This window comes from Chaetodon trifascialis, chromosome 6 (genome assembly GCF_039877785.1).
Source record: "Chaetodon trifascialis isolate fChaTrf1 chromosome 6, fChaTrf1.hap1, whole genome shotgun sequence".
Taxonomy (NCBI): Eukaryota; Metazoa; Chordata; class Actinopteri; order Chaetodontiformes; family Chaetodontidae; genus Chaetodon; species Chaetodon trifascialis.
This window is the reverse complement of record NC_092061.1, coordinates 112,591-136,916: the sequence shown is the minus strand read 5'-3', so window position 1 is coordinate 136,916 and position 24,326 is coordinate 112,591. Positions and strand designations below refer to the sequence as shown.

At 43.0% G+C, this 24,326-nt stretch overlaps 2 protein-coding genes across 2 annotated transcripts; one reads left to right on the top strand and one right to left on the bottom strand.

Moving 5' to 3' along the window:
• Nucleotides 1-1,474: 1,474 nt before the first annotated feature.
• Nucleotides 1,475-9,974, top strand: LOC139332696 (transcription termination factor 1-like). The gene is made up of 10 exons (XM_070964769.1): nucleotides 1,475-2,370; nucleotides 2,703-2,827; nucleotides 3,194-3,379; nucleotides 6,366-6,444; nucleotides 6,843-6,967; nucleotides 7,114-7,309; nucleotides 7,844-7,936; nucleotides 8,467-8,532; nucleotides 9,169-9,254; nucleotides 9,339-9,974. Exons 1-10 carry the CDS (start codon nucleotides 1,631-1,633, stop codon nucleotides 9,524-9,526), a joined length of 1,884 nt encoding a protein of 627 aa, XP_070820870.1. The 5' UTR covers nucleotides 1,475-1,630; the 3' UTR covers nucleotides 9,527-9,974.
• Nucleotides 9,842-19,769, bottom strand: endog (endonuclease G). The gene is made up of 6 exons (XM_070964770.1): nucleotides 19,566-19,769; nucleotides 11,916-12,109; nucleotides 11,055-11,196; nucleotides 10,589-10,698; nucleotides 10,419-10,500; nucleotides 9,842-10,343 (listed from the first exon to the last, which is right to left on the bottom strand). The coding sequence occupies exons 1-6, from the start codon at nucleotides 19,725-19,727 to the stop codon at nucleotides 10,146-10,148; spliced, it is 888 nt and encodes a 295-aa protein (XP_070820871.1). The 5' UTR covers nucleotides 19,728-19,769; the 3' UTR covers nucleotides 9,842-10,145.
• Nucleotides 19,770-24,326: the final 4,557 nt, after the last annotated feature.

The following is a 24,326-nucleotide window of genomic DNA, read 5'->3' as shown; positions in this document are numbered from 1 at the left end:
GTCTTATCCGTCCACACTGACACAAGGACATGTCCTTCTGATGGCACTGACATGTTCAGACAGATATTTACTTTAGAGAGATGAACTAAGGATTTTGAGCAAGGAACTGCCTTTTGCAGGTAATCCAGGTGTTTTGCTATTTCTACACGTTGTCTTGAGAAATGCGCTGTTTTGCAAATGTCGAGGATGATTCGAGAAATGTACCAAAGCGACTGAGAAAAACTGAATCACAAGAGAAGTCATAAAGGTTGAGATGGAGACTGCCGGCGGAGTCGATTAACGTCCGCCCAGTAGGTGGCGTAAGACAAGACATATGAAGAGCGACCGCCATAAATATCAGCAGAAGAAGAAGAAGAAGAAGAAGAAGAAGAAGAAGAAGAAGAAGAAGAAGAAGAAGAAGAAGAAGAAGAAGAAGAAGAAGAAGAAGAAGAAGAAGAAAAAAAGTCCCCCTGTCTCGCATGCGGAGACGGTGAGTCCAAACTGTTTGAATCCGGTCTAATGTTTGAGTTTAGACCCGGACCACTCTCAGGCAGGTTCTGGTCTGGACTCGCTGGTCCGGGTTAGTTTGAGTTCATGTTCTGGACTGTAAACAACACGGAGACGCGCGCGCGCGCATCGCTGCAGTGAACCAGTTTCGGATTTGAATCGTTGTGTTCGTACTGAACACGAACACGTGGGAGTGGACTGGAGGTGTGAGAGAAAGTGGTCTAAAGAAGTCCTGCAGAGCTCTCCAGATGGAAGAAAGCAGGTTTGAGGGGAACAGACTTGAACAAACGAATCAAAATGATCGTCTGAGGATCAGCAGAAGAATCACGTGATGTGTCTCCGGTCCCTCTGCATGTTTCTGTTTTTAATGAAGACAAACACATGTCGAGTCTCTGAGAGACTTCAGGTCCCTGAATATTAATTCGTGCCTTTTAAAGTAGCCTGGATTTTCAGTCAGTACGTGGATCGTTGCATGCTTTTATTTTGAAGTTCTATTTGATTTTGTGCTCCATCCACTCTGATCAAGAGCAACAATCTTAGTCTGCAACAAAGACTTGACAAAGAGTGGACTTGTCTGTCCACGCCACAGCTAGTCTGTCCTCCGTCCTCGGGTGTGGGGGTGGACACAATAACAGGAACAACGGAGCTTGTTTGAAGTGGTTTCAGACCTTCAGGGTTGGCTCTTGGTTTTCAGCTGAGGGACATGGTTCGACTTTTGTCTCTCGGCCACCCGGAATCTGCTCTGTAGAATAAAGTTCATCCCCCAGGTTTGACAAAAAGTGTCAGCTTTATGTTGGGAAGTAAATTATTGAGAAATTTGTCGAAGATGTGCCAAAACACTGAACTCTGAAAGAACTTCAACCTGTTTGCTAAATGTCAATTTTGTTAACGACGTACCAAAACTGAATTTTGGCTCTATGAATCGATTTGTCAATGACAAGAATCTGGTTTCTCTTATGAATTGACTTTCTTTCTCTCACCTCTACAGACTCGATTCATCCGCCTCCTAAACACCCCAAACTGAACCCTCAGTGATCCAGATTATGGTCTGACTGGTCTGACTGGTTTGGCTGAGGTTTGTTTCCTCTCAGCATCAAACTGATCTGATCCTCCCTCATCACCTCCTGCTGCTGCTCGTCCTGTCATGAAACCTCCTGCACACTCTCACTCTCCCTCCCATCAGATGAAAAGGAGGAGGTCAGGCAGTTTGGAGGAATGTCCGACACCTGTCGACATCAACACACCTGAGAGAGTAGAGAAGAAGAAGAAAAACAAGAGGGAGGAAGAAGAGCCCAGTATTCCTCCTCCTGCTGCTGATGGAGATGTATGCAGCCAGAAGGAGGAGAGAAAGAAGAAGAAGAAGAGGAAGAGGAGAACAGAGGAGACTGAGTTGTCAGAGGGCACTGTAGAAACCAATGAGACAGAAAAGAGGAAGAAGAAGAAGAAGAGGAAAGACAAGAATGACCTGAATGAGGAGAGTGTCGTCACCGTGACAACAGACCACCACAACAGATGTACAAGCACCTCCTTGGTTACCTTGGAAACCAACAGCACCAAGTTGGAGGAGGAGGAGGAGGAGGAGAAGGAGAAGGAGAAGGAGAAGGAGAAGAAGAAGAAGAAGAAGAAGAAGGAGAAACAAGAGGAGGTGAGCATCGCTACGGTAACAGATCCCAAGACCAGTGAAACAGGCCTGTTGGTTTCCAACACCAGGACGGAGAAAAAGAAAAACAAAAGGAAGAAAGACAAGAGCGTGGTGGAGGTGATGTCACAGGAAGGAGAGACTGTGGAAGAGGAGAAGATGAAGAGGAGAAAAGAGGAGAGGAGGAGAGAGGCAACCAGACAGAAAACAAGGAAGGCAGGAAAAAGAGCTGCGGAAGAAGACGAGTGAGTTTATTTTAATAATTAATTCAGGAATTATTGTTGTTATCACCAACATGTTGGAGGGAGCAGCAAGTCAAACAAGAGAGAAAAAAGGAAAAGTGTTTTAAATAAAGTCGTAATGTTTCGAGCTGAAGACGTCCGTGAACACGTCGTGTCTCGTTCTAAAATCGTAACGTCAAGAGAAAACATCAGAACATTATGAGATAACATCGTAATGTTGTAAGACAAACATGTTAATGTTAATGTCACAGTTGTCATTTTAAAAAGAATAAGTGTGAACAATTTCCACAACCAATCAGAGCACAGTATTTATGGTGTATTTCATGGGATGTCAGGTTGGACTCAGCGTTGTTGGAGGAGCTTCAGGAGTTTGTTCCAGACGTCAAGAAGAAATCAGTCGATGAGATCAATAAACTGCTGAGATATGACCTGCAGCGCTTCAAGTACTTCAAACAGCAAGGTACTAACACTGCAGACCAGAAGGTAATACTGTCACCAGCAAGGTACTAACACTGCAGACCAGAAGGTAATACTGTCACCAGCAAGGTACTAACACTGCAGACCAGAAGGTAATACTGTCACCAGCAAGGTACTAACACTGCAGACCAGAAGGTAATACTGTCACCAGCAAGGTACTAACACTGCAGACCAGAAGGTAATACTGTCACCAGCAAGGTACTAACACTGCAGACCAGAAGGTAATACTGTCACCAGCAAGGTACTAACACTGCAGACCAGAAGGTAATACTGTCACCAGCAAGGTACTAACACTGCAGACACTGCAAACAGCAAGGTCCTGCAAAGACACCTGTCCCTTGTCCTCCAGGGGTGTCTCTGCGTCGGGGGCGGTGCACTCAGGAGGAGAATCGACTAATCAGGAAGAATGTTGCCGACTTCCTGGCTCTGACAGGCATCAGCTCGGCCAGTCACCTCCTGTTTCCTCAGAGGTTCAAAGAGCAGGAGGCGGAGATCAAGAGACTGAGAGCACAACATCACTTCCTGGAGAGCATCGGTATGTAAACACACACATTGTCATCATCATCATCATCATCATCTTCATCTGTGATGACTCAGGATCAGGTGTGATGGTCCTCCTCATCCGCCTGTCTGTCTCTTGTTCATTGGCATCAAAGAAAAAACTATTTATCAAACAAAGTATCAAAGCACGACTCGAGGAGGACTGAATCAAAACCATCTGGACTGTGGACCCACCTGAGTCCTGAGGCCTGTACCATAAAGCTTGATTAACCTAGCCGGGCTTCCTCTTACTTATCGGGCTTCACTTAACGAGACATCCGCCCTCCGCTTTTTCGGTACCATAAAGCCGGCTATCAACTCACTAATTCAATTCAGGCTTGTCCAATCCAGATCTGAGCGCGCTCACATAAAAAGGGCGGAGTTTGCTGCATGGACCAATCGCAAACATGGAAAAATCAGCCCGATCCGCATATTTCACTACGGAGGAGCAAACAATAATAATTAATAAATACGAGGAATACAAATCAATAATCCAGGCAAAAAGCAACACAGTTGCAGCTGCCAAACGGCGCAAACTGTGTCAATGCGTAAGTTAGTGCCATTATAATATTACTTCCCCACTATGACTGCACTTGTATATCTGACTGCAGGAACATTTGTGTGTTCCATAAATGTATGTGTGTATGAAATTTTTCGTTATGGCATGTGATCGTAGCCTTATTATTTCAGATGCAGCCCGAGTGGAGCAAAGAGAACATGGGAGCAAATCAAACAGAAGTATAAAAATATACTTCAAAGTGGTCAGTACGCTTACTATATCTTATACATGTAGCATATGTATATGTAGGCCTACATGTTGGAGGCTATATACAATACAATATACAACGGCAAACATCCCAGGGCTTAGTCTACATGATGCAAATTACACATCCACCTTGCTTACCTGCGATGTCATAAAAGCCCTCTTTGATGCATTGCGTGGGCAGGTGGCCGGGAAACACCACGAATGCATCGACAAGCTCAGTCAGGGCCCCCGCGACTTTATGAATAGCTCTACATACTGTGTTTTTCCGAGGTTTTCGGCATCGCCAACCGAATACATAAAGTACCTATGAATGAATGAATCAATCCATGATTTACTTAAACAAATAATTGATTCATGGCATTTTATCTGTGGCTTGCTTGTAACCCATCCAACGAGGGATTTAAAGACATCATAATAATTACAAACATCACTAAGAAATATATTACCTGTGGCAAAAAACCTCAGTGCAATGCACACTGTCTGCGGGACTGTCAGCGCGTGGTCGCGCTGCGTTACATTACTGATGTAAAGCTCCAGCAGCTGACAGATGTTTTGTAACCCCTCTCCCGAAAACCTGTACCTTTCGCACAGTCATTGTTCAGACAATTCGAACGGATTACAGCGATCTCTAAATACTCTCTCGCGCCTGAGTGCTCTTCGCACAAGCTGTGCACCAAGATCCACCGGGTTCTCATCAAACGGACAGGCCATTCTCCAAGAGAACTGATTGGTCAGTAGGTGGGGCTTTTATACCTGCCGAGCTCTTATCCTGAACTGATCCTGCTCCGGAGCAGGTTAGGTGTTCAGCATAGGTTACCACGGCAACGTAGCCCGATAGAAAGTAAGACACCTTTATGGTACCGAAAAGCCAGGGTTAAGCCTGAAGTTATCTCGCTAAGCCGTAATCCAGCTTCATGGTACAGGCCTCAGGTGCGAATGGTTGTTGAATCTCCTGTGAAGGGATGATAACAGTGTTGGGAGATGGGCCTGCTGTGCCGAGCCATGTGTTTAACAAATAGTCTAAATTCTAATTTAGATTTGAATAGTAAGAAAATTCAGACGTGATTATGAAAATGATTTTTTCAATTCAATTCAATTTTATTTGTATAGCGCCAAATCACACCAGAAGTTGTCTCAGGACACTTTCCATATAGAGCTGCTACAGACCGTCTTTTATATAGCTATAATATATTCAAGAAGCAGCAGAACTGAACGCGGACAGACTTCCTGTTTTCATATAATGTTGTTTCCTGATGATTAAATTACTGTTTTGTGAATGGAGTCTGGTGGCTTTGATGAGAGAGAGGTCTGTCTTTGTAGGATCTTTCCCATCATGTTGTCGGACACTTAAATCAATCAGAGCTGTTGGTGGTAAAAACAAACCTTTGCAGTGGACGAACACGGACGGTTTGGAGGAGTTACCGCTGCAGCCCGGTAACTTCTGGTAGCTGAAGAGCAGGTGTTTGAATGTGATGCGATGCTGCTGATGGTACAGAGGCCTTTTTCCCACCAGCAGCAGTTTTCAGTCTGCTGAAGTCTGTTTCAAACTCTTCCAGTTTCCATGGAGAGCCTTGAACCATCAAGGTGTCTGAGTTGAAGAGACTGATAAAGGCTTTTGGTGCAGCTGCTGGATGGATTTGTCTGCAGTCATTTTAAGGTCACGATATTGTTCATGTAGAGAGGAATGCCAACGGGTCTGGTAGTGCTCCTCAGCCATCTTGCCTTTGAAAGTGTGCACTGAGGATGTCTGAGCAGCTTGCTTTGGTCATGCCCTCATGTCCTTATGTCCTCTGAGCAGTGGATCAACAGGCCATCTTGTTGTTCTGGGTCCATTATTGCTGAATACTCTGTTCTCTTTGTATGCAGAGTCATACTCCTAAGCCATGTTTTTTACAGTGATGTTTAAGAAGTTCAACGTGTCTTTGGATAAAAGTGTTCCTTAGTTAATGTTAATTCTTGTTTCTTTCCTTTTCTTACCCTTGTCGCGTTTGTCTTCCTGAAGTCTGAGATTCTGTGGCAATTGGTGTTGTTACCAAATAGTCAGATGAACTGTAGAGTTCACCAGTTTTAGTTTACTGGTTTCTCAGGTAGGTTTAAAATAATTTGGGAACAAGATGTTTAAAGTTTCCTTCAATATAAAAAGCTGCCACTAAACTTCATCTAAAAGCTCTCTCTCTGTCTGCCTGCCTGCCTGTCTCTGCCTCTGTCTCTCCAGCTGACGGGATACCTCGGACGTGTCAACAGATTTACACCAGAGCCAAGAAGATTTTTGACGAAAGGAACTACATGGGAAGGTCAGAGGTCAAAGCTAGCTTCTGCCTGAACCCCCAGTATATGCATGTTCTAGCTATGAAACCCTGTAGATGTTTACATTTTAGCTACAGAACCCTGTATGTTTACGATTTATCTACAGAACCCGTATGTTTACGTTTTATCTACAGAACCCTGTATGTTTTTACGTTTTATCTACAGAACCCTGTATGTTTTTACGTTTTATCTACAGAACCCGTATGTTTGTGATTTATCTACAGAACCCGTATGTTTGTGATTTAGCTACAGAACCCGTATGTTTGTGATTTAGCTACAGAACCCGTATGTCTGCGTTTCAGCTGTTGAACCCCCTGTATGTTGACATTCTGGTGGTGGGTATTCTGTGTATGTTTATGTTACACCTGTGGATGTCCTCTGTCAGGTTCTCAGATGAGGAGGTGCATTCTCTGATGAAGTTACAGAACCTCCATGGTAACGACTGGAGGATGATCTCAGAGAAAATGGGCCGCAGCATCTACGCTTTACAGAAACGCTTTGCCAACATCGGTAAACACTGACACCTGAGGTTCTCTGAGGTTCTATTAAAAATGAACAGCTCAAAACCTACAAATTAGAACATGAGAACACCTCATACACATTTAATTTGTTTGTGTGCATGATTGTATGTGTGTTCATATTATGTGTCCGTACAGCTGCAGGTCGTGGTTCGTGGAGTCCCGACGAGGAGTCCAGGTTGAAGCAGGCCCTGAAGGCTCATCTGGAGGTTCTGGCCCAGCATAGTCCTGTGGGTTCTGGTCTGAGCAGAGACCAGCTGTGTAACAATTTGCCGTGGAAGGAGATCAGTCAGCAGGTCGGGACCAGATCCTGGACCCAGTGTCGACTCAAGTGGTCAGTACATCTGCAGGGTCATAGAGTGACTCAGACACAAAACTGAAACATGCAGGTACAAGAAATCATGATACTTGTTCTCACAACTCAATACTATAGTACTAGATCACAACTCTAATGTTAGCAGCATGCTAACAAATATAAGCCAATGAACAGAACAGCTGTCAGCATGTGAACAGGTGAGTGTGCAGGTAGACCTGTGATGTCAAACGTAGAGACTGAACTCTACGATCGATCGATTTCACCGTCCACCATCAATGAGAACGTCTCCTTATCCACCAGTTACACCCTTTAAAAGTATGAATCACACCTAGTGATGGGGTCGGCCACACCTCCTCACTGAGGTCAAAGTTCATTCTCTTCTTTGCTCTGAGTTTTCCTCAGTCACTCCTGAGCTGTGCCTCCTCTTTGGAGGAGTTCAGGCTGAGTGAGGAGCTCTGAGACGACTCTCAGGATGTTTCTGAATACAGCCACAGGTGTTGGTTTTTGCAGGTGTCCATGTGTCTCAGGTGAATGATGTTGGATGTGTTCCAGGTTCACCGTGCTGAAACTGAAACTGTCTTCAGGTGGCAGCACCTTCAACAGAAGAGCTGAAGGACTTCAGGCTAAAATCCACCTCATTGACACGTAAGGTCACATGACACAGCTGAGCCAGGACACACCTGTGGAACGTTCACACGGTTCCTTTATACATGAAACTTGCTGGTGACCTTGTTTTGTTCTGAATGCAGGATGTGTGTGGACAGTGAATTTTTGATCAAACGAAGTTATTTTAATGACATGAGATAACAAGTAAACCCTTCAAAATGTACCAGATCTCCATAAGACCTTCATTTAGTGTTTCAATGGGAGCATTTTTCAGTCAACGTGAAATGTCACGGATGTTTTAACTCACTCTGAGTGTTTTTATCCAATGAAACGGTGACAGGTGTGCCTGTCTTAATTATCGTAGCTCCAGATTCTCATTAGATTTTATTCATGTGTAAATTAAAAACAGGTAGCCCTCAAACTGTCTTTTTCTGAATGAAGGTGTTTTTGTTTCTCTTTTCCCTCCGTAACATTTTACATGACTACTCAGACTTTTCCCAGTTTGTAGTGGAGGAGCTTTGTTGGTGTGACTGGACTCCATAAATGAGATGTTAATCGCTGTGTTGCAGGTTGTACAACATGCACGTGGAGGACGCGGCAGACATCGACTGGGACGAGGTGGCTCAGATCATTGGGTGAGGTCAAACTCCCTGTTAGAGGGTTCAGTCAGCTGATCCAGACACTCAGGTGGTGACCTTTGACCTGCTGCAGAAAGTTTCAAACTGAATCCGCCCGCGAGCTGAAGCTTCGATTAGAGAAACCGAAACGATGAGAACGGCAGCTGGCGAAGCGATGAAGAGCTCTGAAAACATCGACGCTTCCGTTCACCAAAGTTCATCCATGACAGAGTTGACATCGAGTCCGACCATCTGACAAATTGAGTAACTCCTCCTCCTGCAGGTTTCCCGCCTCCATCTGCATACTGTGTGTGTGTGTGTGTGTGTGTGTGTGTGTGTGTGTGTGTGTGTGTGTGTGTGTGTGTGTGTGTGTGTGTGTTGTGTTGTGTAGCTGGGCGGTACCAATGGCATCATCGTGTCTGGACACATTTCAACCGTTGTACCGCCCGACCCTCACCTGTCCGTACCCTCGGGGCTAATGACATCACAGACTCTGGGGCCTATCGGGGCCGAGTCGCCGTCTCGTGTTTGGCGCTGCTCACACTTCTTTAAGAACAAACTTTTCATCATGGCGGACAGTTTCTATGCATCTTTTGTGTTAATGTAGTACTCCCAGCTGCAGTACTAACAGTAGTTCTGTGTTGCGTGTTTCAGTAAAGTGACTCCAGTGTGTGTTCAGAAGACTTTCTACAGACTGAAAGTTTCCAGAGTTCCCAACTGGACCAGTTTATCCTACGGAGGTCAGTACTGGAATACTGCATCATCCATACCGCATTCAGTTACTTTCTTTACACCCCGGCTAACTTCCTCTTCCTGTTTCTCAGAGATCATCGACTTCCTGCAGCTGAGAGTCGTCCCTCTGCTGGAGGAGAAACTGCAGCGCTGCCGCAGAGACGAGGCGCAGAAGCAGGAGGTGCAGGAGGACAGCTACCTGCTGTCTGACATCTTCACCTCACAGGAGGACGACGACTACGTGGAGGTGGACAACAGTCAGCTGACCTCCAGCCAATAGGGACACAGATGGGTGTAGAGACAAAACAGGCCCTGCCCCCGCTTCAGTGTGATTGGCTGTCAGGAGGGACTGAAACGAGTGAAATCAGATGACAGGAAGTGGGTGAATGCTGTGGCTTCTATTTTGAAGTCTGGATGAATGGATTATGAGGGTTTCTTTGATGTTTTAAAGTTTCTTTTGAACACATTTGTTGCCGTGTCGTCTGTCCGAGCTGAGCGTAACCTGATCTGTGATCAGTGATGTTACTAATCAGAACAGTTTCAGCTGTCATGAGGGTTTCAGGTGTTTCATTTGAAGAAAAACGTCGAGTTATTTGAAATGGTTTTACAGTTTTTAATTATTATTCTTGACAAAGAGTTTTTACAGAATGTCACAACAGCCTGAATTTGTCTGAAGAGCTGCAATAACGTGAATTCATGGATAAATTAAACTCAATGACAAATGAAGGAGTTTCATGGATTATTTGCAGGTTTTGTTTGGGGTGAACCTTCCAGTAATTTGTCCAAAATCTGGTAAAACTTAAAGATTGAGGATGTAAAAATGTACATGATGCTCTTTAAAAGGTGTTGACGCTGCAGATGCCATCTACTCAGCAGCAAAGCATTTTGGGTAGTGTGGGTCATCTGTCAGTGATGGCCTGCAGGCTGGTGGTCCTCTTCATGATGTTTGGGACAAACAGGAGTCCTGATGCTCTCTCAATGGTCTCTATGGGAACCAGGAAACGCTCAAGAGGAACCTTCTCATCTATTGGTTCATTTGGTAAAACGTACGACCGAAGCTCCACCCCCCTGCCGTCTGCCTGCTCCAGGATCAGCACCTGAGGACACAGGGACAGGTGAACCCATCAGCTGTCAGTTGGTCTTCATTATCATCGGCACACAGGTGGACTCACCTTGAAGAAGTGTGTTGGCACGGCAACGTGGTTTCGTCCTAAAACCTGATACCGAACGTAGAGTTTGCCATCAGCCTCCTGCCTGAAACACACATGCACCCGATGATCATCCTGTAGCCCCTCCCACATAACACTCAAACACCACAGAAGAAGAAGCAGAGAGGTTTTACCTGGGCAGGTAGAGCGGTCCAGTGCAGACGTAGACATTCAGGTAACGTTTGGTCAGAGAGCGACACAGCTTCTCCAGGTTGTTCCAGGTCTTCTGGTTCAGGTGAGGGTCCTGAATACAAACACATAACAGAGTGCGTCTACGGCCGTTTCTTCAGACTGTTCAGGTGTTCTGGCTCAGGTGATGACATGTTCCATATTAGAGACACGTTGGGTGTGACCTCAGGTCATGTGGTTCAAATGTATCAACTGGATCAATAAAGTTCCGATCATAATATAGAATCAATGGGCATGATGTGTCTGATCACGTTAATCCTCAGACTTTATCTGTAACATTTGGCTGTAAAATGTCGGTTCTTGGCTCACACCTGTCCTGTAACCTGACGCCTTTCGTTATTACCTCACCTGCTGTCAGGCAGCATTACACAGATGAACAAACTCGGTCTACCTGTGTGTGTATTTGTTTACCTGTGGTGCCACGTTGCTCAAGTAGAAAGTGTCCTCCATAGCTTTCTGACTCCACTTGTGATTGGCTGCAGCAGCCAGGTGACCTCTGTCAAAGCCACTCCCTCTGTAGTCAGCGTTGGTCGCTCTGTGAAACATGTGCACACTGGAGGGGCAGAACAAATAAAGTTGAACATGAAGATTTAAAAAGCGGTAAAAACAACACTTTCAAACACCTGAAGCTTTTGGGCAGCTGAGGAAGATGAAGATGGACGGATCTCCAAAAGGCAGGAAGTTCTTGTGTGTTAAGTTTGAACAGAAGCAAAGGAGCACCGTCAGTCTGGACACCGAGAGATCTGAGCTCTCATAACTTTTACGTTTGTCATTTACATTTAAATCTCTGCCTTCATGACGTCCAGTGAACATAACCGCAGAGTTAAATGTTCCCGGCTGTCCGTCCTCTCGCTCCTCTCCTGATTCAGTGAATTAAGAGTTTATTTTGAAGAGTTTATTTCAATGAAGGTGATGATTGTTGGAGCAGTGAAAGGTGAACCAAGAAGGTTTTGGTGAGTTTTGTTTCTGTCAGTCTCAATGAGGTCTGTTTTATAAAAATGACTGTTTTGGTGAATGGAGTCTGGTGAGAGCTATGTAACAACTGCTTTTGGTGAACAAAACAGATGTAGAGGGTCTATCTCTGTATGGATCTTTTCCATTTGGTTGTTTTTCAATGTAAAGTTATGTACATCTTTATGTATAAACAAGCAGTGTGTCTCTGGACGCACTGGCTTCCCCCTTATGGACTCAATGCACAGAAATAGATTTCTGAATCATTTGTGTCATTTGACCGCCTGCTCTTACTTGTATTCCTGCTGATTTCTGTCTCACCTTTCATCCTCTTTGAAGTCGCAGTACTTCCTGTCTGAAGGGCCCCTCAGGGAGGCGGGGTTTAGTCTTTCTATTACCCAGGATGCAGTGCGGGTGCGGGGGTCGTACGAGCTGACGTAGGACTCTCTGGTCTTGATGTTGGCCAGTGAGGGGAAGCCATACTTCATCACCACTGCTGACCCACCTGCATTCACCTGGACAAAAAGTAAAATGTAAGCATATGTTGATATCGCTCTCATCCCTCTTTGCTCTTTGCTCCAGTAACGAGTCAAGCAGCAGCATTTTTGTAGCAGCTGAAGATGGTAGAGGGAGTCCTGGCTGATCCCTGAGGACAGTGTGCTGCAGCAATCAGGCTGAGAATACAAAAAAGCACAGACAACTTTTTGTAGATCAGCAATCGATAAAGATGACCTAATTTTAGAGACTCTTTTGAGTTGGAAGAAATATGACTGGACAACACTTTGACTTCATCATCAAAACAGAGTTTAGCATCACGTATTAGCTCATTTGAGAGACCATCAAGACTAGCACCAAAGAAACTGAATTTAGGGAACTGAACTGAATGACTTCAGACTTGTTATCAATAATTTTGGGACATCTGACATCAGAGAGGCGGGTTGTGAGATTAGCTGGGCTGCTAGGATCTGTGGGTAAAACTGAGTGTTATCTGCATAGAAATGGTAACACACTGGAGCAGAACTGCCCTCTAACTGACCTTCTCCTACCCTCTCTGCATTCCTTCAGGAGAAATGGAGTTGTAAAGCATCCCAACTTTCAAGAGCTATTGACCATTTGAACTGTTTACAGGGAAGGTGTTAATTTCAGAGACAAGATGTCTGGACAAGAGACATCTCCTCCATGTGTTCTTCTCGGGGAAGCCAGAGACACAGACACCTCAACATCAAAGGTGGCCTTCTCCTCACTATGTTTCTCATGGCAACACTAATTCTCTCCTGAAAGCCCCAAGAGAGATCGGGACAATAAAACTGTCCGAATGAAAGGTGCCAGGCTCCAGAGGAACCTCCAAAATCAGATAATGCTGATGGGTTGTAAATTAGACATTGCTGAAGCAAACTGCTGTATGTTTGTGTGCTTTTTCCTAATACTCCAGGATAACAAAACCTCTATGTTGAACTTAACTTTTGATGTTTTCACCTTACAGGACTCACAATATGTATAATATTGATGTTTTTCCAGTTTCTTCATTCTTCATTCTTGAAGAATGACAAAGTTGTGATTTTAACTGTTTTATAAAGTTTGTCTGAATTTCTACCATGGAACCATACTGCCATCTAGAGGTTCATGAATACGCTTGATGTGATGCATTTATTAATAAGTAACCGTAATAGTGATAATCATTTGGGGCAAATATAGTCTGCCTTTCTTTATTTCTTTATTTTGTGTTAGTTATACCTTGAGTCATCATACATATTAGGTTGAGTATTATAAATTGTTACCATGATTATCGTTTATTCTTGTCATCCAATCATAGGAATTGCCTAACGCATGCTGTGAACAATGTTGAAATGTCATTGAAAATCATCCATTCAAAATATATGTGATTGACCATAGTGAGAAGCAGATGAGCCCCTCGTATGAATCATTAATTAATTGGAGCTCCATGTGGCGAGATTACATCGCGCGTCACAAACCGTCTCACGTGAGCGACGGCCTGCCCATTAGACACGCCCCAGAGCGAGATTTAAATGTCTGCAGCTGTAGCGAGAACTCAGTGTGCGTTTTGTTAGTTAAAGTTATGTTTTAGTTTTGTTTTAGTTTTGTTTGTTACTTCTTAGTTGTCTTAGTCTTGTACAGTCGTTTTGCTCTTTCCCGAGTTTTCCCGTCTTCGAGCTACTCAAAAGCCAAACCGAGTAGCGTGATTTACTTTTCAGAAGACGTGTTTCCATAGTTTTGCTGTAAACTTTCATTTTTCTAAGTCACACGTTTTGTTTTAGTATCTGTAAAATTTAGTCAAATAATAATAATTTTCAAATAATAATAATCAATTTTGTTACTATCAGTCTAAAATAATCCTTCACGGACTCAACCGAACCAAAACCCTGCAGCCAGCTGTTGATCCTTGGTCCGGGTTAACAACCATCCGGAGCCGTACCTCATCTGTAACCGACACCGTAGAACCCAGTTCAAGAGACATCACCGTCCAACATCAGCTCTTCACCTTGGTGTGTCTGGGCCTTCCACCGGACCACCGAGCAGATCGAGCCACGGACGAGCACCTGGGCATCTTCAAGTTAGTTCGGAGCAGAACTCACCGGGATGCCATCAAACCAGTAGGCATGCTCAGCGGGTTTGAATAAGAGTTGGTCTGTGAGGTTAAGATACTGCTAATTTATCCAAATTCTCTCAACTACTCATTTAATCCCTTAACTTTACGTTTGCGTCCCTATTATCCCCTTACAACTACTTCTCACTATCGCCAAACTTGTTTGCCATTGCGTTGCCATAAGTTTCTTTTGTGTTCTGTCCTATCACCTCATATCTTCTGTCGTACTATTCATGATACATCATTCATTACCCATAATTGTGCTTAATAAATGAGATTCTGACTTAAGTCCTGGTTAGACAGTGTCCTTTTGAGCTGAATATATACGATCCCTGTATCCAGAGTTTACACTTCAGATTATCAGATTGGTTTACTGTTAGTTCATTCGTTAGTAATTTTTATCAGGTTATAGCAGTTCATTTCTGCAGTCCTTCTTAGCTGAGGAAGGTGGTGCCCCGTCATTTTATCAACGAATGCAACATCAAATTAAGTTAGTTCCCCTACAACACACTATGATTTTGAATAACCTAGCCAAGAGGTAGTGTGCACATAGAAAACAGAAGAGGGCCAAGAACTGAACCGTGAGGAACACCATAATGTAGATGAACCAAGACTATTCCAGACGCTAGACCTCTAGAGCATCTGAACACATGCGCTTTCAGGATCCTAGGGTGGGAAGAGGAGGTCACATATTCGGCTTCACTCAGGAACGGCGAACCACCGAAGCGCTGCTAGCCACCAGAGGAGAGGAGAGTGTGAGGGCTGAGCTGAGAGGTGTTCAATCACGTGGGGGCAACAGCCTGGCTCAGAGGCACTGAAGACATCTGCAAGGACATCTTTGAGCTCCTCTGCACATTCTTTCAACACACCAGCAGGTACACTGTCAGGGCCAGCAGCCTTGAGGACGCTGATCTTGGAGAGTGGCCCCTTCAGGCTGACAGGGGACAGATAATTCAGCAGAGATCGGGCTGCCACGGGTCTGTGGTGAGGGTCTGTGTGTCTCTGCGAGGGTGGGTTGTCTTTTTTGACAGCATGAAGACTTGTCCTGGACCACTCTTTAAACAACAGTAAAGCTGAACGTAGTTTTAAGAACATTTTAAAGATTTTGTTGTCAGGGTTAGGGTCGATTTGTTTCTTCTTGGTTGTAGTGTTTGCGGCTTCTTTTTTTTTATCTTACTGTATATTTTCAACCTACTTCGTTTATTTTATGCTCCAGAACACAGAGGCAAAGTCCATGTACGTGAAAACTGACTTTGCAGTAATCCTGATTCAGATTCTGGTCCAGTTCTGCCCAGAATCGACTGCCAGCACACACAAAGCATGCTGGGTAGCTTTCTGCCTGACATGGGGAATGTGTTTGAAAGCTTCCTTTTAGTCTCCGATCAGGAGGCGTGGCTATAAGCTTCAACAAATGTCCTGGAGAAGTTGTAACTCATAGAGCTGATGGAGATGGTCACTGGCTGACGGTGGTATTGAAAGTTGAAAGACTATTTATGATTATAACGAATATTTATGGGTATGATAATGAGGGACAAAACAACTTTTAGAAAATTTAACGAATCTGATATTGGATCTTAAAATGCAGTATCCCACTGACTGTGTTCTAGTAGGAGGAGACTGGAACATGACTCCGGATGAATGGCTGGATAGGTCACCTCCTAGACTGGGCAAACCACAATGTAATGACACAGTTAAAAGGTTGATGACCGATAATAACCTAACTGATGTATGAAGAAATGTAAACCCAGATGTTAAAAGTTATTCATGGTTTAAGCCCAATGGAGCAAACAAGTCCAGAATTGATTATTGGTTGGTGAGTGATAACACTTTAAGTTATGTCTCTCGTACTACAATCTCATAAGCACCCTTGACTGATCATTGTGTCATAACTTTATTTTTAGAACCCACACTGAAGGAAGTAAGGAATAAAGGGTATTGGAAATTTAATGCCGGACTGCTAAAGAGTGAGGAATACTGTAATAAGATCAGAGAATTGATAAAGGAAACTGAAAATAATGAATCGATTGAAAATAACATAGATAAGTGGGAATATACCAAATTTAAAATCAGACAATTTACTATTAAGTTTTGCAAAGAACTTAACAGGAAAAAAAGAGAATATGAAAGTAATTTGCTCCAAGAAATAAGCATGTGCTGTAATAAACCAAACCCAAGCTCGCAAGAGAAGATTAAATTAATGGAGTTACAAGCCAAATTAGATGAACTTCCTCTTGAAAAAGCTCAGGGTGCCTTCATAAGATCAAGGGTGAAGTGGATTGAAGCGGGTGAAAAAAATTCCTTGTACTTTAGCAATTTGGAAAAAAGCAGACAGCAAAGAAATTCAATTACAAGTCTAATGATTAATGGGGTAGAAAATAAAGATCCCAGAAGGATAGAAAGAGAGGTTTTCTCATTTTATTCTGAATTATATGCCTCCAATTATTCCTTAGTAGATACTGAAATCCTGTTTGATATGATTGGGAACTCTATCCCCTGTATCAATGACTCGTTTAAAGCTCTATGTGAATCTGACCTTATTATTGAGGAATTAGACTCAATTATTTCTAAAATGGCTTTGAACAAATCCCCTGGAACAGATGGGCTCACAACAAATTTTTAGCAATTCTTTTGGAAGGAGGTAAGAAGTCTACTATTCAAAGCGATAAAGGAATGTATAGAGAAAAAAGAGTTGACGTCAACCATGAAACAAGGGTTAATCACCCTGATTCCTAAACCAGGAAAAGACTAAAGGATATTAGACAACCTAAGGCCAATTACTTTGCTTAATACAGACTATAAGATTCTCTCAGGGGCTATTGCTGCTAGATTGAGAGATGATATTTCTTCTATAATCAGTGAAACACAATCTGGCTTTCTAAAAGGAAGGTTAATTCACAATAACATTAGACTTGTATTGGATTTGCTTGATTACAGTCAGTGGGTTCAAGAAAGGGGGTTTATTTTATTTCTAGATTTCTATAAAGCTTTTGATTCAGTTGAACATCCTTTTATTTTAAAAACTTTGCATCATTTTGGTTTTGGAAGTAAATTTATAGATGTGATGGGAATGCTGTATAATGGAATCAACAGTTCGGTAGCTTTAGGACATGGCACCTGTCCTAGATTAGAGATTAAGAGGGGCATTCGACAAGGCTGTGGTAGCTCACCATTGTTGTTCATAATGGTTGCAGAAATGTTATCCATTCTAATCAAAAACAGTCATATTGAAGGGTTAAAGGTGGTGGACAAACAAATTATAGTAAGTCAACTGGCAGATGACACAACATTATTTCTTAAAAATGAAGCTCAAATTCCCTTAGCACTGCAGTCTATCAACCAACTCTCAAGAGCTTCTGGCTTACAGTTGAATTTAAATAAATGTGAAATCCTAACACGTGACGTACATGATTGCCATCTGCAATCCTTATATAACATTCAAATTAAAAAGGAGGTCAAATATTTAGGGATAGTTATTTCTAAGGAAAAAACAACAACTGAAAATATGAATATTTGTAACAACGTGGACAAATGTAAGTCAATTCTAGACAGGTGGCTGCAGAGAGATATCTCAATCTTTGGGAGAGTTTTGTTGTCGAAAATGGACAGTTTGTCCAGACTCATTTATCCAGCCTTCTCCTTACCCATCTCAGCAAGAATAATTAAAAAGATAAATACGGTAAATTTTAAGTTCATATGGAGAAATAGATGTCAATATATAAGAAAGACGGATATGGTCAAAAGTTATGAAGATGGAGGGATGAATGTGATTGATTTTGATATTATGAACGATGTTTTGAAATTGAAATGGTTGAAATCTTTCCTTACAAATAGAGACTCTTTTTGGTTTACTGTCCCAAATATGATTTTCAAAAAAATGGGTGGAATAGACTTTCTTCTGCGATGTGACTTTGAATGTAGCTCATTACCAGTTAAACTTTCTGCTTTCCATCAGCAAGTCCTCCTTTATTGGAAGTTAATCTACAGTCAGAATTTTACACCACATGATACACCAGTTTGGAATAATAGGTACATATTGCTTAGTAGAAAATCTGTGTATCTTGAGGAATGGAGATCCAAGGGTGTCTGGACTATTGCTCATTTTTTGGATGATACTGGAAACATTTTACAACATGAGGAATTTTGTGTTAAATACCATCTTCAATGTCATGTTAAACATTATGAAAGGATTGTAAAAGCCATACCAATTTCTCTGAGGTCCATGGTCAGGGGAGACATTAAGTACTCTAAGGTCTCACCTGAACTGAGACAGCTCTGCATTGGAGAAGTGGATTTTTATGACTCCAAATGTACCAACAAAACGATTAGAGATATTCTGCTAAAAGAGTTTTACCCTAACCCAGTTAAAAGAATGTATATTCTCAAGGAATTTGGAGCAGAAAAAATTAAAAAAATAAGAAAGAATTATGTTTCATTTCCACTCCCCCCTTAAGTAAAAGAGATCAACTTCAAAATTTTAAATGAAATTTACCCAACTAACGAATATCTAAGATTAAGATTTAATTTTGATATTAATAATTGTGTTTTCTGTGAAGAGGAACTCGAAAGTTTGGAACATCTTTTCTTTTATTGTGAGTCAGTGAAATCTTTGTGGAATGAGATGCAGAGCTGGCTACAGTCCAAGGAAACTGAGTTACCTTTAACAGTGAAAACTATTTTTTATGGTGTTTTTGCTGATAATAAGAATGTGGACTTTGTTCTCAACACTCTGCTGCTATTTGGTAAGTTTTTTATTCATAAATGTAGATATTATAAAAGCAAACCATGTTTAATTCATTGGAGGAATGAGTTGAAACTCTGGAGTAAATCACTGAGTCTTGTTAAAGAAAAGAAAGCCCTTAAGCTATGAAACATTTAAGTTATTCTGAAATGGCCCCTGTGTTGCGTTTGACATATGTTTTGTTTTGTTTTTGTTTCTGAATATTTATATCATATTCAGATTTAGACCTTATGCTTTGTGTTGCTCAATCTAAGGCAGAATGAATGTACATTTGTATAACTTTTCTATGCCTTGAATGTTTGTATATATTTTCATTAAATTAAAAAAAGAAACTCCACTGAGTAGTTTGAACGGAAGTTATATTATTACTGTTACTATTATTTGATGTAACTTAAAAAGCGAAACAAAGAGCAGTTCTGTTCTGTCGGTGTGTCACAGAAAGACACACGCACGCGCGCTTCCATCACTTTTAGGGACATTCAATAGACTTACATTAATTTCCTGCAGACTTACCCTGACCTTTACCTTAACCCCAATCTTCACCCGAAAATTTAATGATGAAGAAGGCGAGTACCCATAATGTGAGTAATACATGGACACACAAACACGCACGCACACGCCGTCTCACCGTTGCCTCGGAGGCCCGGACTGTCGGAACCACCGGGACTCGGCTCAGCAGACCGGCTCTCTCGTCCTCCTCCCCGCCTTTGACACTAAGCAAGCTGCTCACTGAAGCTCCGATTCCGGCTCCGACGAGCAAGGTCGCTCCGGTCCGACACAACCCTTTCATGCCGCCAGTGTGGATCAGCCGGTCGTGGCGCACAGTGATGACGTCCCTGGCTTTACGTGAAAAGCGTCGTTCAACGACGCTGAACTTTTTTAAAAATTACGTTATTATTATTTTCGATAATATTAAATAGTCTGGATTTTCTGTGAACTAACACAACCTGAAATATCATATGTACAAAAACAACACGTTCTTCTCTTTCTAAAAACTTTATTGAAACAGTAATTAAATTCATTGACAGTCTCCATCAATGTTCATAACAGTCCGGTGTTACAGTGAAAAGGTCATTTAATCCAATCAAAACTATGAATCATTGTAATCAAGTAATAATAATGTAACGGTAAAGTAGAAGTAGTAGTAAATTAAAGTAAAAAAAAAAATGATGATGTGTTATTAATACGGAGAATTAAGAGTTAATGCATCAGGACACAGGAAAAATAAACTATTGAACCTACTGATTTTTATTTTTTAGTAAATGAATGATGGAAAAAGAAAAATAGGAAATACATGTGAGTGCTGAGAGGACATTTGTACCGATCAATAAAACTGCTGTTTCACACACCAACAGAATCTGAAAAGTACTCTTTTATGTTCTTCAAATGTGTTTCGTGTACATGTACATGCACATGTACATGTACTCTGATCTTAAATTACTCACATCACTGCACACAGTCTGTCTGATTGGGTAAAATACCCACTGCAATCATGAATATTGGATAATTGGAGAACAACTATTGAAGCAATTTAAAAGCATGATGAAAATATGTCATATGTTTCACCATCAGAAACAAGGCTGACGAGGCTCTGAGGGACTGTTTTGAGACAACTGTGTGGGAGGAATTCTGTGATTCTCACAGAGAGGACATTGAGGGTCTCACACACTGCATAACAGACTATATTAACTTCTGTGTGGAAAACACCATACCCACCAGGACTGTACGGTGTTTTTCCAACAACAAACCATGGATTAACCCTGACATAAAGGTTCTCCTTAAGGAGAAGAAGAGGGCCTTTAAGTCAGGAAATAAGGATGAGCTGAAGGCTGTGCAGAAGAAGCTGAGATGGAAGATCCGTGAGGGGAAAAACAACTACAGAAAGAAGATGGAGGTTCAGCTGCAGGAGAAAAATGTCAGTGGAGTCTTGAGAGGCCTAAACACCATCTCTGGCCACAAGGAACCTGACTCTCAAGCTGCAGGGGACCAAAAGTGGGCGAATGACCTGAACTTATTCTTCAACAGATTCGATCAGTCATCTGTCCCTCCCCCAGCCCAGTCTTCCATGATGCAGCCTTCCCTTCCCCCCTCTGCAACACTCAGCTCACAGCCACCCCCCACTGCTCATCCCATCAACTCAACCCCCCCACCCACACCCTCCAGCACACAGCCCCCCTGCACCAACCTGTCCCTCACAACAACACAGGTGAGAAACCAGCTCTGGAGGATCAAAGCGAGGAAGGCTGCAGGCCAAGACGGCATCAGCTCCAGGCTCCTCAAGTCCTGCGCAGATCAGCTGTGTGGGATTGTTGAACGCATGTTCAATCTGAGCCTGAAGCTGGGGAGAGTGCCACAGCTATGGAAAACATCCTGCGTGGTACCGGTGCCTAAGACTCCGCACCCCAAGGACCTCAGCAGCCACAGGCCGGTGCCACTAACATCCCACCTAATGAAGACCCAGGAGCGGCTGGTCCTTGTTCATCTCCGCCCCTTGGTGAGCCCATCGCTGGATCCACTTCAGTTTGCCTACCAGCCTGGCATCAGGTGGACACCACCGTTATCTTCCTCTAACACCGAGCTCTCTCTCACCTGGAGAAACATCGGAGTACTATGAGAATCATGTTTTTTGATTTCTCCAGTGCTTTCAATACCATTCAGCCTGCACTCCTGAGGGACAAGCTGAAGCACACCGGGGTGAACCATCACCTCACACACTGGATTCTGGACTATCTCACCAACCGTCCACAGTATGTGAGGACCCCAGACTGTGTGTCCGACCTGGTCGTCTGCAGCACGGGGGCCCCGCAGGGAACGGTCCTGGCTCCGTTCCTCTTCACCCTCTACACTGCAGACTTCTCATACAACACGCCCACCTGTAACCTGCAGAAGTTCTCTGAGTTCTCAGATGGAGATGACAGAGTACAGAGAACTGACGCAGGACTTCGTGGACTGGTGTCAGTGGAACTGCCTCCAGATCATGCAGGGAAAACCAAAGAACTGGTGCTGGATTTCCACAGACGAACACTGTGCCCCCTGACACCGGTGAACATCCAGGGAACGGACATTGAGATGGTGACATCTTATAAGTACCTGGGTGTTCACCTGAACAATAAACTGGACTGGACTCACAACACAACCGCTCTTTACAAGAAAGGCCAGAGCAGACTTTATCTGCTCAGCAGACTGAGGTCATTTGGAGTGCAGGGGACACTCCTGAAGACCTTTTATGACACTGTGGTGGCATCAGCCATCTTCTATGGAGTGGTCTGCTGGGGGAGCAGCATCTCGACAGCTGACAGGAAGAGACTTGACAAACTGATCAAGAAGGCCAGCTCTGTCCTGGATGCCCCCTCGACTCAGTGGAGGTGGTAGGAGAGAGAAGGATGATGGCTAAGCTGTCATCCATGATCGAGAATGACTCCCACCCTCTGCAGGACACTTTAACAGCACTGAAGAGCTCCTTCAGCGAGAGACTGCTTCACCCAAAGTGTGTGAAGGAACGCTATCGCAGGTCCTTCCTTCCTGCAGCAGTCAGACTTTACAACCAGCAGAGCTCCCAGTAGACCACACACTCACAAGACTTTCAATATGACTGCACTATAATACACATTAACTGTGTTCATTCATACTGTGAAGATATCTCAACTTGCAATGCAATATATCAATTCCTATGTGCAATATAGGAAACTATTCACTATCATTACTCCAGTCAGGAGTACTATCATTCAATGTGAAATGTCAGTACTGATGGTTCATATTCATATCAATGTGCAATATCAGTATTGTTTGCTCATATTTCATTACTCCTTGTTTATATTGTTTATATTGTTTGGTTGATATTTAATATTTAATGTCCTTTTACCGATGCCCTCTATGTTTGCTATCCACTTTTGCTGCTGTAATACCTGAAATTTCCCCACTGAGGGACTAATAAAGGTATATCTTATCTTATCTTATCTTATCTTATCTTATCTTATCTTATCTTATCTTATCTTGATCCACCTCAAGATGGCACTGCAGGACTGGCCTTCAGCTGCAGCAGCTCTCACTTGCCGTGTTCCCGCCAGCTGTGAAAGGAAGTTTTATATGCAGTGGCATTGCTAGGGTCTCTTGGGGCTCCAAGCAAGAAATCCCTAGGGCCCCCACCCCACCCGTGCACACAGAGCATGGACTGTGCGAACTGTGCAACTGCACAGGGCCTCGTGCAACTAGGGGGCCTCATGCCTGCAATCCTGCTTTTTTTTTTCTTTTTAAATTTTTTTAATAAATACATTAGTTATATGTGACCTGCCACGAGAAATCCAGCAACAAGTTGGCCCGGCGCAAGTTGAGTAAATAACGAAAAATTGTTGTTGTTTTTTTTTTGTGTTTTTGTTTTTTTAAAATTAGTAATTTTCGCTTTTTATTTGCAGAATATGTAAGTTGAAATCATGAAGAAGCCACTCCATGTTTCAAACAACAATATTGGGGACCTTACAACTGTAAACTTTGTATTTGAATTTGGATTGTTTTAGCGGGGTGTAGCAGTAACAGTATATTAGCATACTGGGTTTCTTTGGCTATTCATGCGCCTCTGTTCTTTTTTCGGCCAATCAGCTACATGTTAAAGGGGAACCAAATGGCTACTTATGCAGCTTCTGGTTATGCCAGTGCCGGTAATGTAGTGTCTACATGTTTGTCTTCGTTGGTGTGTTCGAGTGATTTTATGTTTTCATCGCGCTTGTTTGTCTTGTTTGGGGTATCCGGGCTAGGCTAGCGGTGAATCCACACAAGCCGGCTATACCATCTATCGTACTCGCCAATGTACGCTCCTTGGACAACAAACTGGACTATACACCTTCTGAGATTGACCCAGCAGACCGTGAGAGAGTGTTGTGTTTTCGTTTTTATGGAAACATGGCTCAATAACAGCATACCGGACTTCACCATCCAGCTGGACTGGCTAACATGCTACCGAGCAGACAGAGCCCTCACTGAGGGAGGTAAGACCCGTGGCACTGTGGTGATTTGTAGACACCGTTCACCCTTCGTGGAGTTTATGATCATCAAGTGCCGGCCTCTGTTAATGTCCTGTACATATAGCAGCATTGACAGAAAAGTTGACCTGACTTGACTTGAGAATCCCTCGGCCTCGCAGCGGAGGAGCTGGAGCGTAAGATATCAATGTGCTGATCAGCCACAAGAGCTACATTTGCTCCTTCTAACTCTTAAGTATATTAGCTTTCTTGTTTTTAATTTTTATTCAGGGGCTTTTTGTAACGAAAGAATTTCCATTTCCATTTGATAACCATTGTTCAAACTACTACAATGGTTTGAACAATGGTTAGAGGGTTGGACTTATGTAAATGAGATGTAATGAGCAGCACTGTTACCTGGCTCCTCCCCAAAA

What these genes read in the sequence shown, in the direction of transcription:
- LOC139332696 (XM_070964769.1), top strand. Translation starts at nt 1,631, where the DNA reads ATGAAACCTCCTGCACACTCTCACTCTCCCTCCCATCAGATGAAAAGG. An exon ending in TCACTTCCTGGAGAGCATCG is followed by an intron (nt 3,380 to 6,365) that starts GTATGTAAACAC and finishes CTGTCTCTCCAG; the next exon opens with CTGACGGGATACCTCGGACG. An exon ending in GAAACGCTTTGCCAACATCG is followed by an intron (nt 6,968 to 7,113) that starts GTAAACACTGAC and finishes GTGTCCGTACAG; the next exon opens with CTGCAGGTCGTGGTTCGTGG.
- endog (XM_070964770.1), bottom strand. Translation starts at nt 19,727, where the DNA reads ATGAAAGGGTTGTGTCGGACCGGAGCGACCTTGCTCGTCGGAGCCGGA. An exon ending in GACTTCAAAGAGGATGAAAG is followed by an intron (nt 11,197 to 11,915) that starts GTGAGACAGAAA and finishes CTGCCCCTCCAG; the next exon opens with TGTGCACATGTTTCACAGAG. An exon ending in TGCCAACACACTTCTTCAAG is followed by an intron (nt 10,344 to 10,418) that starts GTGAGTCCACCT and finishes CTGTGTCCTCAG; the next exon opens with GTGCTGATCCTGGAGCAGGC.